This window comes from Talpa occidentalis, unplaced genomic scaffold (genome assembly GCF_014898055.3).
Source record: "Talpa occidentalis isolate TD23 unplaced genomic scaffold, MPIMG_talOcc4v2.1 talOcc4.8, whole genome shotgun sequence".
In the NCBI taxonomy this organism is placed as follows: Eukaryota; Metazoa; Chordata; class Mammalia; order Eulipotyphla; family Talpidae; genus Talpa; species Talpa occidentalis.
Genome location: NW_023605194.1, coordinates 10,734,024 through 10,748,285, shown reverse-complemented (window position 1 = coordinate 10,748,285; position 14,262 = coordinate 10,734,024). Strand labels below are relative to the sequence as shown.

Genomic DNA, 14,262 nt, shown 5'->3' with positions numbered 1-14,262 from the left:
AGCCCGGGGCTGGGACAGCAGCTCCCAGCCTCAGCCTGGACACAGCGCCAACCTGCAGAAACGGAGAGCGTCCTGTGCGTCGAATCAGACTTTTGGGATAAAAGAAATCAGACGAATAATGATGCAAGTTTGGTGGCTGCGTGAGACATGGAAAAGGGAAGAATGAAGAAAGAAATAACCTCAATTCAGAAATACTATAGAAAAAAAAAGAAACAACAAATCTTAGGGAAAGCTCATAGGTGCTTAGAAGTGTGACCTTCGCTGACGTTAAGTGTGCATTTTGGGGTCCCATGGTCTGCAAGTGACAATATATTCCCTGTGTTCCAACTCCCCAGCATTGCTTTCCATTTACTCTGGCTTAGCCCTTCTATAGAAAGAAAAGTAAGAAGCCACCGAAGGCACTGAGAGCTGTTCTTAAGGGGCTGATATTACAACGCCCCACAATTTCTTAAATATCAAGAATGTGGATTACTCAGTGGGGTTGTTGAAAGATTCTTAAAACATTTTCATTTTGCTATGGTAACTGGACTAATGGGACACACAGTGAAAGGCCTGGAAATCCTGGCTTGGGATTTGTGATCTGGAGACACACCCTGAAAAACACCCAAGATTTATTCCCCTTTTCAAAACCCATTTCCTTCTAGGTCCCCCCAAAGTCAGCACATACCCCACCTGGGGCATAGCAGAACCCCTTCCCCTCCAAGGTGTGCCACTCTTCTCACTCCTGGGTATCCCACAGGTGAGGGAGTGGACAGCTGACCTGACCTCCCTAGTGGGAAATGTTGGCTTTAGGAGAAGAGCTTTGGAATTCTCTGGAAAACTTCATGAAAGGAAGAAAACAATAGCTCCTCTTGGCCAGAAAGAGTGGATGGATTTCACTAGCTGTTTTCATGAGCTTATGCAGCGTTCCCTCAAGATGTGATCAAGAGTGTCGATTTAAAAAAAATCACTTTAGCAACAGGTTCTGCAAATTCAAGGAACCCTCACAGGGAAAAGACACATTCCATTCAATATGGCCTTATTAGCATTTCTCTTGTTTCCCCAAAGACTTCAATGGGGATGAAGGAAAAATGATTATTCAAAAAACAGAGAGCAATGAAAGCAATGCTGTAAAGACAGTCCAAATTACTAACTCCTTGGGTGGTTTCTGGCTAGCAACCCCAAGCGATGCTGTGACGTTTCCATTCTTAAGATAAAGTGACTATAAGTACTATCTTCAGTGCTCCAGGATTTATAAAGATAATTTTTCAAGCATCCATGGTCCTCAAAACACCAGGGTCAAGGGCCCAGATGCAAGTGAGTGTCCCAGTATGAGGCTGTTGGTTGGTGGGCTGGGGGCTGTGCTCATTCTGGTTGAAGCTATAAGTCGAAACAGAGACCAAAACTCTAATATTGGTGGCAAATTCCTCTCTAACGTGCCTTGCGTTTTACTCAATTATTCTAGAAAAAGTGCTTTCATCCCCTCCACTTAAGCATACTCACACTAATTGTGAATTCTAGGACAAGTGCTTTTATTCAGGGTCTCAAGCAAGGGAAAATTTTCCAAACTATCCAAAGGGCAATCGGTCTCCATCTGATCTCATGGACGCCAGCGGAGGAGGAAAAAATAACAGAGCAAAGGAATAGAAGCTCCAGGGAGCACGTGGGCTTCACTGAGGGGGAAAAAAAAGGAAATGAAAGTTGTCCCTCTGGGTGGCAGGCACAGGGACCGAAAGCGGTGAGAGCAAATGGGTCCCACTGACAATCATGTCTTCAAGGTCAAGTCACCCTTCACAAATGACACGAAATTTCACCCCACTCTATATCTGGCCTCTCAGATGCATGGAGGCCATTCTTTCCCTTCAGAGACCAAGAGGAGCACCGTCAAATTCCTGTTTTTCCTTGGGTACCACTAAGTTAGCTAAATAGAGGGAGTGACAGCTGGGATCCAGTCTGATTATTGCTCTAAAATACTTCAAAACTCAGGGAAAAAACTCTTTGTTTCTGAAACAGATCAAATATTTGTCATCTGGAGGGATTCTGAGCATTGACTAAGAGCAGGAGAAGGCCTGAGAAGTGGGAGATGAGGAAGGCCTATTATTTGGGTACACAATATTCCAAAGAGCCATGAAAACACTAGCATGTCACCTAAGGGGTAAGCTAGGAAAGCATCCCGGACGCTTGTTTACACTGACACGTCTGGGCTCATCACCATCTTCCCCAAAGGTTTTGTGACAAATCATCAGTTCTTGGGGATGGAGGCTCTGGGTGAACGTGGATTGAAGAGGTCAGCCAAAGGCACCGAGTGCTGGGCAATATGCAGAGTTTGGGGTGGAGAGATGCATTAGGGACTGAGGAACGAACAGTCTGGCCAGGAGGGCACCAGATGTTGGACCAAGAAGTTGAATTGTTTTCTCACTTCTGTGGGGTTTGACTTATTCCCTTCAATGCCTTCCTTTGAACCTGACTAACGAGGCGAGACTCGCTTTATCTAACACAGGCATTGGAACAAAAACCATAATCAAAGTAAGGTAGGAGAGACCCTCCTTCCCTGGTCAAATGATCTTGCATTTTGGTTTGTTGTGGGAAAAAAGTCATGAAATAGCAGTGTCACCCAAAGTCCAGCCCCAGAATGAGCAATGATGGAACAGAGGCCCCCAAGAGTGCCTGTCATCACAGTTCTCAATGAGTGCTTACCCGGAGCTTTTCCTCAGTCTTGGTAGATTGCTTACAGTCGGGATGCCAAACGGTAGAGCCTGGAAGACATGAGACACCGCTAAGAGTAAAGGAAGTTGACAGAAGCAACAGTCCTGTCAGACAGACCTAAGACTCTTCTCACACTGCTTCCCCATCCCAAGGGAGTGTTAAAGTCCCCGCCCTAGTGGAGCTTGACAACCCCAAACTCCTGCTGAACCCTTATTGAGTCTGAGCTCGTTCTATAAAGGTCATAATTCCTGACCACAGAAACCATTAACTGGGCACAAGAGTATTTTGATTCAAGAGATATTTAGTTCTTGAATGGGTGGTGGTGTTTCTTTTAACCATATGATTATCCTTTAAAAGTAATGTCTGTGTGCTTACTACAGGCTGCATTTAATTTCAGAAATATTAGCATAAGCCATGTTTATAGAACATCAAAACAAGCAAGCAATTTAATTAGAGGAAGTAAGTCAAACTAGATCATCTCTGTCCAGAAGTGAGAGTCAGAGTCACTGAACTTTTCATTGATGAAATAAATTACTTGGTCATCCACACAGATGGGAATTGGAGATTGAAAGTTATGACACAAATCCAAAAGTTTCTGTTACTGTTCAATCTTTTAATTAACTAAAAAAAAAACACACAATGTCTTTTCTTTTAAACTAGTGAAGTTTCTATCTAAGTGTCATTTTTTTTTTTGTTCCTGGGTCAATGCCTCATTTTCTCGCATGCACGATTTTCGTGGATGGGAGACCAATATCACAACACTAAGCAAAAAGCTTATATCCAATAGAAAGCTTTTATCTTGTAAGAATCCAGTATCTGCCAATAAGATTCCATGTGCCCAGATATATGTGAGTCATTTATATGACTACAGATAAGACCTGCACGTCAGTCCTATGTTCACATGCAGGTATGTTTAAATGCATACTAAGGATTTAGTGGGCAGAAGAACCTGAAGGAGCACTTAAAACTTATGCAAATAGTTACTAAGCTGAAATCAGTGAGTAAATGATAAAAATCTAATTAAGTCTCTGAAAATTACATTTTCTACATCTCATTGTTTAAATCTTTTCTCTCTTCAAGTAGCAACCTGTTAAATCTTGCAAAATCACCAAATTAAAGTAAAATAACTTGTGAACTACTTCACACCATTGAGCTAAAATAATGCTAAGGAAAATACATTTTTTATCAGAATACCTTAATTACTTTCATTTAATTTTCATTTCTATCTAGTTTAACCAAGGCCAAAAAAGAAAATTAAAACCAAAGAAACAAAAATCAGGCAGACACAGACCCTCCAGCACCGAGACTGAGGTCACTATCAAAGCACAGGAAATCCTCTTAATGTGGAGGGGTGAGGGGTCAGGGTCAGACCCAGGAAGGTTCTGCAGAGCCAGAGACCTTGGCTGGAACAGCAGGTCCGCACAGTGTCATGTTGTTCTCCAGAGGTCAGTCCACAAAGAAGATGCCTCGGACTGAACATCAGATGCTGGGGAAGATGAAGTTGCTCATTCTTCAAGGATGTGCCAAGACAGCCGACAAGGAGGACCGAGGCCCAGGACCAGACGGAGCTTCAACAATGTGCGGAATTCAGAATGTGGCACATTTGACAATTGTTTATATGCAGCACGAATGCGCCGTGTTTGTGCACAGCTTGAAAGCCTCTTTCTATTTAGCTTCCAGAACCGTGTGAACGTGCAGAACTGCACCTAGAGCCTCTGAGTCTCCAGTCCCAGCAGACGCAGGCTGACGTGTTTTTGTTTTTGAGAGTTATAATTGACTTACTAAAATTTAAAACAAAGCCAGGAGTCCAAATGAAGACTAAATGTTCGCCATGCTGAAAATACAGTGACACCTGCCTATTGCTTCTGCAGGTGACAGCGTGCCCTTCAGGAAAGGTGTATTGTAAAGCCACAGGAAACCACAGATTCAGGTGCTTGTCATGTGGTCTTTCTTGCCTTGAAAATTCAGTGATTATTTCAGTCATAATTTTTAAGAGCGATCACGCTGAAGATGAAAGGATGTTTGGGTTATCAATTTCTCACATACCAGCATTTTGAGATGAGAATAGCCAAGGTTTTGATTAAATATTCAAGAATCATTTCTGCAGATTTTCCTTAGTTGCATAAAAACACAAATGAGGGCAAAGCAAACCATTGATTAAAAATACAGAAGGTTTCATGCAAAGAGAAAGGAAGAAACGACAAGCAAAGGCAGTCGAGACCCCGTAATTACCAAAAGGAGCAGCAAGCAATAGCTGCTATGGTTCTTGCTAATTTTACTGATAAGCCCTTGTCTGATTAATGACTCTTTTTCCAACTAAAAATAGTAAAATGCTTGCACAGCTGGTGCTGTTTGACTGGAAAAGAATCCTCTAAAATTCTCTCTGAGAAGCTTCAGAATTTTAAAGGAGATAAAAACTAGCCACAGTCACAAACTGAGAAAATTTCTCAAAATCATTCTCATTAAAAAAAAAAAGAAGAAATCTAATGACCCCTGGTAATGTGTGCTTCCTTCCCACCAGAAACTTCTCCCTATCTCTTCCTGAGACTTTGGGTGTGTTCTTCCTCATTCTCTCAATATGAGAGCTTTGTCATCTTGATGGGATGAAATAAATGTGATGCAATTCGTCAAATATGATATTTTCTTCCTCCTGAAAGCCTGGATAAAAGCAGTCTTGAAGGCCTCAAAAGAAAAAGAAAAGAAATTCCTCTCCAGGATAGCGCCTGAAGGAGAAAAGACATTGTGGGCTTCCGGGAAGCAGCATGTCCAGAACACTTTCTATCTTTTGATCTTTGTCTTCCAATTATATTCCTGGGAGGACTAGGAGAGGTCTGCTGCCCATTTTCACTCTTGCCTTACAACTCCATAGCATCGGTCCCATTCGCTCATTCCAGCAGCAACACATTCACTGGTGTACAGCCCCAGGGGCTCACTGCCAGCGCGTCAATTGCTTGGCTGATTAATACTAAGTGATGAGGTAACATTTGGCCACATTCATTTTGGATCTGGGTAGCAGCTAATGAAATGCCTCCTTCCCTAAAAACAATCAATCAAACCCACTCAGCAAGGTTTCCTTTCCCCAGGTGGGGAGAATTTATTGGACTCTTGAGTCCACCTTACCTTGAAGATACATTTCCTCTCCTTCTGTGAACATCTGGTTGCATCTGCTGCATCGTGCACAGCTGGGATGGTAATGTTTGTCACCTGCCTGCAAAAGAAGAGTAGGGACTGTTTAGTCTCCTTCTTGTCACTACTCCCACTCTATGTTGAGGACTTGGGGATCTGGAGGAAAAGGGAATCAGCTGAGGCAGGAAAAATGATTGTCTAGTTGACCAAACTTTCTATACCAACAGTCCTAGAAGCTAACGCCAACCCCATTGGAAATGGGAGACTTCAACCAAGGTTATTCTGCATTGTTGCTATTCTACCCAATATAATAAGTCAAGAAAAAGAAGTATAAAGATCACTAAAAAAAGAACTTGTGCCTGCTACGATGAGGCTGACTTGCTTCTTGGGTTTCTGGCGTCCAGTTCTTTCCTGGTTTGAGGTCCCCTGGATGGTTGACAGTATGTGCCTGAGAGGTGTCCACTCAATCTCCCAAATAGCTCTACTTCAAAAACATTAATACTTGAACTGACAGTGGGAGCTAATATTGGTTTGTCCTAAAGCAATAAAAAAAGAACCCTCACATCTAGCATGTTCTGGATTTTTTAGCTAAACAGTGTGAAAACAAAATCTACCCAGTTTATAGCAAGATAAGGAAAACCAAAGTAAAAGCCATCATCCACTGCTTTTATCTCCAAAGAAGCCCAAGTTCTCTTAGGACAATCTGTGGCTAAAGTCTTAGGTTGTTTTCTGAAAAACCCGTTGGCTGAGGTGGCTCTGCATTATTCATGGGCACATCACATCCCTAAAGATGACAGATGCCACCACAGCAGGTGTTGACTTCCCCCAAGCAAAATGTCACTGGACACAGGAGCAATTCTCTAGACAGGTGCCAAATCACATTAGAGTCACAACTGACAAAATGAAATCCTTTCATTCATAGTTTAGCAAAAAAAACCTCGCCAACTAAAAATTATCGAATATACTCTGGTTAAATAGTCTGATCAATCAACTGTGAAAACATTTCTCTTGCACTAACCATGCACAAGGAAGTGCTAAAAGCCCAAGTCAGAAGTGGCTGCAACCTGCACCTGTGTGAAATCTCAACCAGAAACCAGAGGCCAGGTACTGACTCCATTCTCACACCCTCCTGTAGAAACTACAAAAGCCACTTAGCATCCAATTTGTGCAATGTTATCAGCCACTCAAGAAAATCAAGTAGAAAAAATTGAAGTTATTTAAAAGTAGAAGCCAGGATGAAAACCTTCTTCGGAGTATCTGCCAGAAAATTCCAGAAGTGGTACTCTTGTTCACATAGCATTTTTGTTTGTTTTTTCCTGCGGGTGGAGGGGAGCTTAGGAAATGTCAACACCAAGTAGCTCTTTCTCTTAGGCCATCCAGGGTCAAACATCAGTAAAGTAGGAAGAGAGAAGCTTTCTCCAGTTCTACACTAGGTTGGCTCTGCTGGGATGTCCCAGTTACTTTGCATATTACTTTGCATATTTTCTCAAGGAAAATATAAAGGATAAAAGCTCCTTGAGAGAATCTGGTATGGTTGACAATGAAAGACACACTTCTTGGAAAGCTAGGAACAGAAAGAAGTTTCTTCACACTGACAAAGGTATCTACTATATTTAGCAGTGCAACATTAGAAGCATTCTTATTCCAGAGGAACAAGAGGAAGATGTAGACTTTGATCAAGGTTATTGCACATTGTTTCAGTTCTACCCAATGTAATAAGTCAAGAAAAAGAAATAAGTATAAAGACCACTAACAAAAGAATTCATTCAAGTAACTAGATAAAAAGGCTAACATATAAAAACCAACAGTTTTCCATTCACAAGTCAGTGTAATGAGAAAAAAGGATCCAATCTGTAATAGCGGCAAATAAATCCTTCAAAGAAAATTCTACACAAAGATAATGATAGAACTCAACTGATGGGAATGGAAGACTTAAATAGAGACATATGATATCTCAGGATGGGAAAACTAAAAGCTATAAAGAAGCCAATTTACCTAAAATGCACCCACTGGTGCAATGTATTCCTAATCAAAATATAGGAACCTCTCTATTCTCCATTACAAGTTTATTCCATGTATTTTTATGCTATTGTACAATAAGAAAATAAAGACTAAGAGGGGAAAATCTATGTCCCTCGAATTCACAATTCCTGGGATTGAGTTTTTACCCCAGTCTGTGCTAGAAAAATGACCTTGTATAAATCCCAACCTCTGAAAACCCTATTGCGAAGGAGAGATGGTGATACGGATGATGTTGTTGATAAAAGTGAATATTGTGATTATTGTGTCACCCTCTGTTCCACATATTGCATAAATATTTAGTTATTTGCTTCACAACCATCTTTAAGATAATAGCTACTATTATTCCCCACATTAGAGATGCAAAAGCCAAGTCTTGGAAAGTTTAGAAACTTGCCTGCAGTCACACAGGTAGGAATTGGTGGGGCCAGAATGCAAACGTAGACATATGACTCTGAAGCTCATGCTCTTAACTCAAGTCCCAATGACTGTACTCACCAGTCCTCAGTAAAGCACATGAGTGTATCACAGCCACACTGTGCTCCTGCAGCACAGTCAAAACCATCTCACACTGTAGCTAGCGTGAATGAGCAAATGACATTTTGAAAATGATGTGCACTTAAAATAGTAAAATTTTAAAAAAAAAGAATAATGACATGCTAACCCTTTGCATGAAGATGGGTGCAGTGCCATTCACGAGAGGGGCCTATCAGTGAGGTTCACAAAGCTCTCCGGACACCAGGCCTTTCCTCAGGACAAACACTGGAGAGTGACTGTGATACAAGAACTGTCATATAAGGTGAGGGGGATACACCAAGATCCCCATGGTAGGGCTTCGCTTTGCAAGTCACTGGCAAAAACTGTGCTAAGAAACAAAACATGATAATGCCAGGGGCGTCAGTCTTGGCCCAGGCACTTGTTCATTTCACAATGCAGAACATGCCAAGAAATTCAGCAAAGGCAGAATCCAAGAGCGGTTTCCAAGCCATTCAAGTCTGTTTTTGTAACAGAGCAAGCCTGGGAGAGGGAGGACAAGAGGGCAGGTGCCGAAGGATCAGGGGCCCTCCTTTGCATAGGTGACTCCCCCCTCCAAGTCCCCTGTTTCATTTCTCCTTACACAGATACCCATGATGGTTCACAAGCAAGCCCTGGGCACAGGACCAGGAAAAGCATCAGAGCCGAACACAGACGTGGGTCGTATGCAAAGCAACTGACACACCAAACTCAGTTAAATTAGGGTCATTTTTAGAAGAAAGAAAAATATTTTAGAACATGAGCCAAATGAAAGTGCCATTTAAGAGCAGGTAGTGAATGTACAACTCACTGTGGAGAGACTGAGACCACCTCTTCTACCCTGGGGGTCCTTACTCCCACCCCACCTCCTCCCTTTGTTTATCAATGATTGCTAACTTTTGTATTTTACTTCATCAAATTGCCTGTGAGGGAAATATCCAGTATTTATCTTTGTCCTTCTGACTTGCTTTGCTACACTAATTCCCTTGACCTTCCTCCATTTTGTGGTAAATGGCAGCTTTTGTCTTTCCTTGGGATCCAATTGTATTCCCATGTGTGGCTCTACCACCTGTTGATCCAGTGCTGTATCAGTGGGCACTCAGGTTGTTTCCATGTCCTAGTGATTGTAAATAATGCTGCAATAGGGGCCTCCCTGTAGCACAAGGGATTAAGTCGCAGCACGAAGCTCTCCACAGCCACTGCGATCCCCAGCCAGGGAGGTGACCCACATGGCGCAGCAGACCTCTTCTGTCTCAACGGCTGCTCCCTTCAGCAGTGTATCTCAGTAGATCTGCCTGTCCTGGTCCCTACTCTGTGTCTCTGTCTCTGGTGAATCCTCTCAACTATCCCTACCCTGCACCTCTGCCCTACACCCCAGCTCCTGTACGCATAAATAAATAAATCTTTTTTAAAAAGCTGCAATAATATGGTGGAGCCTATTTTTTTTTTTTGCATTGATGGCTTCAAGTTTTTTGGAAGGATGCCCAAGCGCAGGATTGCTGCATAGTAGAGCAATTCCACTATCAGTTTTTTAGGGGGATTACAAACTTTTCAAGTACTGTTGGGGGTTTGCCCTGACAGGTGACTTCATGCGTGGTGGCTGCCAGGTACCTGGCCTTACCCACACCCTGCACTCCAGGCCTGAGCACCCAGAGGAGTCTCAGGCGTTCACCAGATCTCTGTCATAGAGCTTCTCCGTCCATCCTTCTATCCTGATACAACAGAATTATCATCTTATTTTCTTCATTTTCACATATTCAAATGCCTACATTCTAGCTGGCATTAAGCTCTAAGGACAACAAACAATTTGCTTGGGTAACTGAGTTTTATGAATAACATGTTGACAGGTTCCCAGTACTAAAAATTGCTCACCTTCAATAGTTATGTAAGTTGGACTCCTGTGGTTTCTAGCACCACTTGGTTCATGTCTAAATGGAAGTATGAACTTTGACAGGCTAGATTGCCATCTGGGGAAAAACCGTCTACTATAAGGCAGAACTTAATGAAATGGATAAAATGGATGAAACCCATTGTTTGGAATAACATGGTAGTTCTCAAAATGTCCTGTAGACACAGGAAGCAGAGAAAGGGCTACAAGACTTGGACTCACAGGATTGGATATTATTTCTTAATGTTACCCATGAGACCTCCATTTCTTACTATTTACCCTCTCCAAGCCCTGGGCCCCTCATCTTTAAAATGTGAAGGGCTGAACTAGACAATGTCAAGTCCCAGTCAAGTGGAAAATTCTATCCTTCTGTGTGAAATCCCATACCTCCCAAGCTCACAGAGCAGCACAGAAAAGCAATCTGGGTAGGAATGAGGTTTAACCGGTATGTCAACAGTACCCTTGACCTAAAAGGAATTCAGTGCCCAGACTAATAAGCCCCAAGCCACAGGGTAGGCCACTGAGAGGAGAAAAAGAATAAGCTGCTAAACCTCAATTTGGAGCAGATAACCTGCTCAGCTTCTAGGTGGTTAACTGTCCTTTCCAGCTCCTCCTTACTCTCTTTTCTAGGAGTGCTTTTCTCCAAACACAAGCCCAAGGAATGTGGAGGATGGCCTCTGAGGTCAGCCTTTGACCATTTATAACTTAGGCCTGCCTACTTCCAAAGAGGACTTGCGGATGCTTATCAGAGAAGGCCATCATCTCAAAACAATTGAACAAAAACCTTGGAGGAAAAGAAAAATCAAAAGACCCCACAACTCAGGGAAACATATTTGCTGTGATCTGAGTTTCTTAGATGAGGACAAAGAGGAAAATGGGCCATAAAAGTCTCACTGGGAAATAATGCCACTTCCAATAGTGGCCGGGGAGGGAAGGCTTCCTGATTCTAAATTAGTTAACTGTCATCAGACGCTAAAGGTCCAGAGGGCCAGACATTGATGTGACTGGTCTCACAAGAGCCCTGGAAGGCAGATGCTATTTTACAGCCTTGGTGTGCAGGCAAAGAAACGAAAGCTCAAAATGAACGAACAATTTACCTAAAACCCCCAATGCTTCCAAAAATCGGTGCTGAGCTGTGAGTCCAGGGCATGTGGTTCCAGGTCTACCCCACTAAGCTGCCTCCTAAGAGCACTAAAGGGACTCTCGTCCAGGAACCTGGCTCTGGAACAGAAAAACCTCCCACACTCACTTCACTTATGTTTGAAAACATCCAAGTAATTGCTTCTTATAGAGACCCTTGAGAAAAACTAAGGATGTAGCATGAAAGAGAACTGAAGTCATTTTCAAGGGGGAAGTAAACTCTCAAGGTTTAGGTTTGTAGCTCTTTTTTTAAGCTCTAACTTGACTCAAGGATGGTTTTTACAATACCCTGAAGAATAAACAAATTGCTTCTCTGTCCCTGAGACTTGCAAACACAGGTCTGGCTGGTGGTGATATCAAATTAAGGGCATGCAAACACCTAGAGTTTAGTGTGTTGGTTAAGATCAGGAGTTTTCCAATTTTACTGTGTAACAGTAACACTCAGTGGCCCTCAGTTAGGGCCCAAGAATCAGCATTTTTTTTTAAAAAAGTGTAAGTCCTGAAGTGAGTCTATGTAGATCACCGGGAATTGGGGAAACTCCAGTCTGGGTGGTAAACCCCAAATCTGATGGTAGATGAAGAAGCCAGAAGGGGTGAAGGTTCATGGGTGGGAAAGGAGAGGCAGAATCATGCAAGTCTCCTGTTCCACTCCTGCAGGAAGGCGGTGTGGGGCTGACTCAGCCTTTTTTGCATTCACCACTTTCCCCCTGAAGTGGGAGGACTTTCCAAGGTGACTGGACTGACTTGCTCTCCAAGCTGAGCCACCCGTTCCAGGAGGCTCTGTCCTGATGCAGCATCTCTCACACGTCAGATAAAGAGGGTGTGCCCTGCCTGCCCGAAGTATGCATCCTGAGCAAAGGCGAATAAATCAGTCACGAAGCCCAGAGGGATCTCCGCAAGTCTGTGCAAAGCCAGCCTACACAGACGAGGACATCCTGCGCCCACACCAGCTCCAAACCCATGTGCTGGCTCAGAGGGAGGGACTCGTTTGTCTTCCCCAGTGAAAAGGCAGCGAGAAATACACCGTTGCCTTCCCACACTCTGGAGCCCTTTGGCCAGCAGGTAAAAGTATAAAACAGAGCTCTAGCTTCCTTCTTTTAATGGGGAGTGAAGAACTACAAAAGTGCCAGCATCTCAGCATAAATGCACACTGGATTTTCATGGATCTTTTCTGCTCTCACATCTCCTTCTAAGGAATTAAGTGCAAAAACTTTTAAGTAGTCCTTGCAATCTAACAGGGCTAGATAAAAGCTCTCTGTAAATATGTGCTGTTCTAACCAGCCTCTTTATTGATCAGTACAATCTCTACCAAAATTCCAGCCACACTGTAGACCACTGACAAGTTGATCCTTTACTTTTTATGGCAATGCAAAGGACCTAAAGGAGTCAAACACTTTTGAAGAAGAAAGATCAGCTACATTCATTGACTTAAAACTACCTGATTTCAAAACTTACTCTAGTGCTACAAATAATCATGCCAGCATGTTACTGGAATTGGAATGATTATAGAAGTCAGTGCAACAGAAGAGTTCCAAAATAAACCCACACACTTATGGTTAATTGGTTTTCATTAAAGTGCCAAGGCATTTTGATGGGAAAAGGTTAGTCTCATTGACAAATGATGATGGGACAATTGCATATCCACGTCCTGTCAAACTCCTACATCACACCACACACAAAATCTGGGCTCATAAACTTAAATATAAAAGCTAAAACCATAAAATTTTTGACAAAAATACAGGAGAAAATCATCGTGACCTTCATTTAGGCAAAGATTTCTTAGGTATTATTGAAAAGCATAATCCAGAAAAGAAAAAAAAGATAAACTGGATGTCATCAAGAGGAAACCTTTTTTTTTTTTCAGAAGGCATCAATAAGAAAAATGGAAAAACTTGCCAGAGGCTTGAAAAAATGCCTGCATGTCATACATATCTACAATATATAAAGAACTATTACAAGTCAACAATCAGAGGTCAAGCAACTCCATTTAATAAATGTGTAAAATATTTAAGTAGACCTTTCACCAAAGAAGATTTATGCATCATGAATAAGTACATGACAATGTTTTAAACATCATCAGTCTTTAAGGAAATAAAGTTAAAACCACAATGAAATAAGCTACACACCAACCACAACAGCTGAAATTAAAAAGACTGACCGCACCGAGTTTTTAGGAGGATGTGGAGAAAGTGGAACCTTCCTACACTGCTGGTCAGAATGTTAAACAGTACAGCTACTTTGAAAACCTCTTTGGCAATTTCTCAAAAAGTCAAACACAAATATACCAAGGGATCCAGCACATCTAGTCCTGGAATCCAACTATCAGAAATGATAATGTATATCCACCTACAGAATTACGCAAAACTTCAAGGCAGTCTTATTCCTAATAACACCAAGCTGGAAACAGTCCAAATGACTCTCAGTTGGCGATGAGATAAACAAAATGTGGAAGATTCAAATAATGAAGTACTGCTTAGGACAAATTAAATTAAATAAGAACAAATTACTGATCTGTGCAACAGCGCACATGAACCTCGACATAAAGCAAAAGCAGCTAGACCCAAAAGAGAACATATCCTAGGATCCCATGTACATGAAATTTCTAGAAAAGGCAAAATTAAAGAGATTTAAAATCAATCCATGGTTGTTGGAGTGGGGATGGGGAAGGATTGGGAGTAGGATTGACCACGAATGAGCAGCCAACTTGGAATGATGGAAAAGTTTTAAAACTGCTTTGTTGTGCAGGCTGCACAACTGTATACAGTATGAGAAAAATAACCAAACTGTACAGTTACAATGGGTGAATTTTATGGTATACAAACTTTTCCTCATTAGACATGATGATGAAAGAAAGGAGGCAGGCAGGGAGGAAAGAAAGCAAGAAGAGATGA

General features: G+C 42.1%; 1 protein-coding gene across 5 annotated transcripts in view; it reads right to left on the bottom strand.

The window, feature by feature from the left end:
- ABLIM1 (actin binding LIM protein 1) overlaps positions 1–14,262 on the bottom strand; it is a 260,188-nt gene that overhangs the window by 43,004 nt on the left and 202,922 nt on the right. For 4 of the 5 annotated variants that reach the window (XM_054690023.1, XM_037495686.2, XM_037495687.2 and 1 more), the window contains exons 7-8: positions 5,806–5,893; positions 2,677–2,735 (exon numbers count right to left, since the gene is read on the bottom strand). In XM_054690023.1, the coding sequence (XP_054545998.1) occupies positions 2,677–2,735; positions 5,806–5,893 (147 nt within the window). Of the gene's footprint in view, positions 1–52; positions 137–2,676; positions 2,736–5,805; positions 5,894–14,262 lie in introns of all 5 variants that reach the window. The other variant, XM_037495688.2, reaches the window with a different exon arrangement.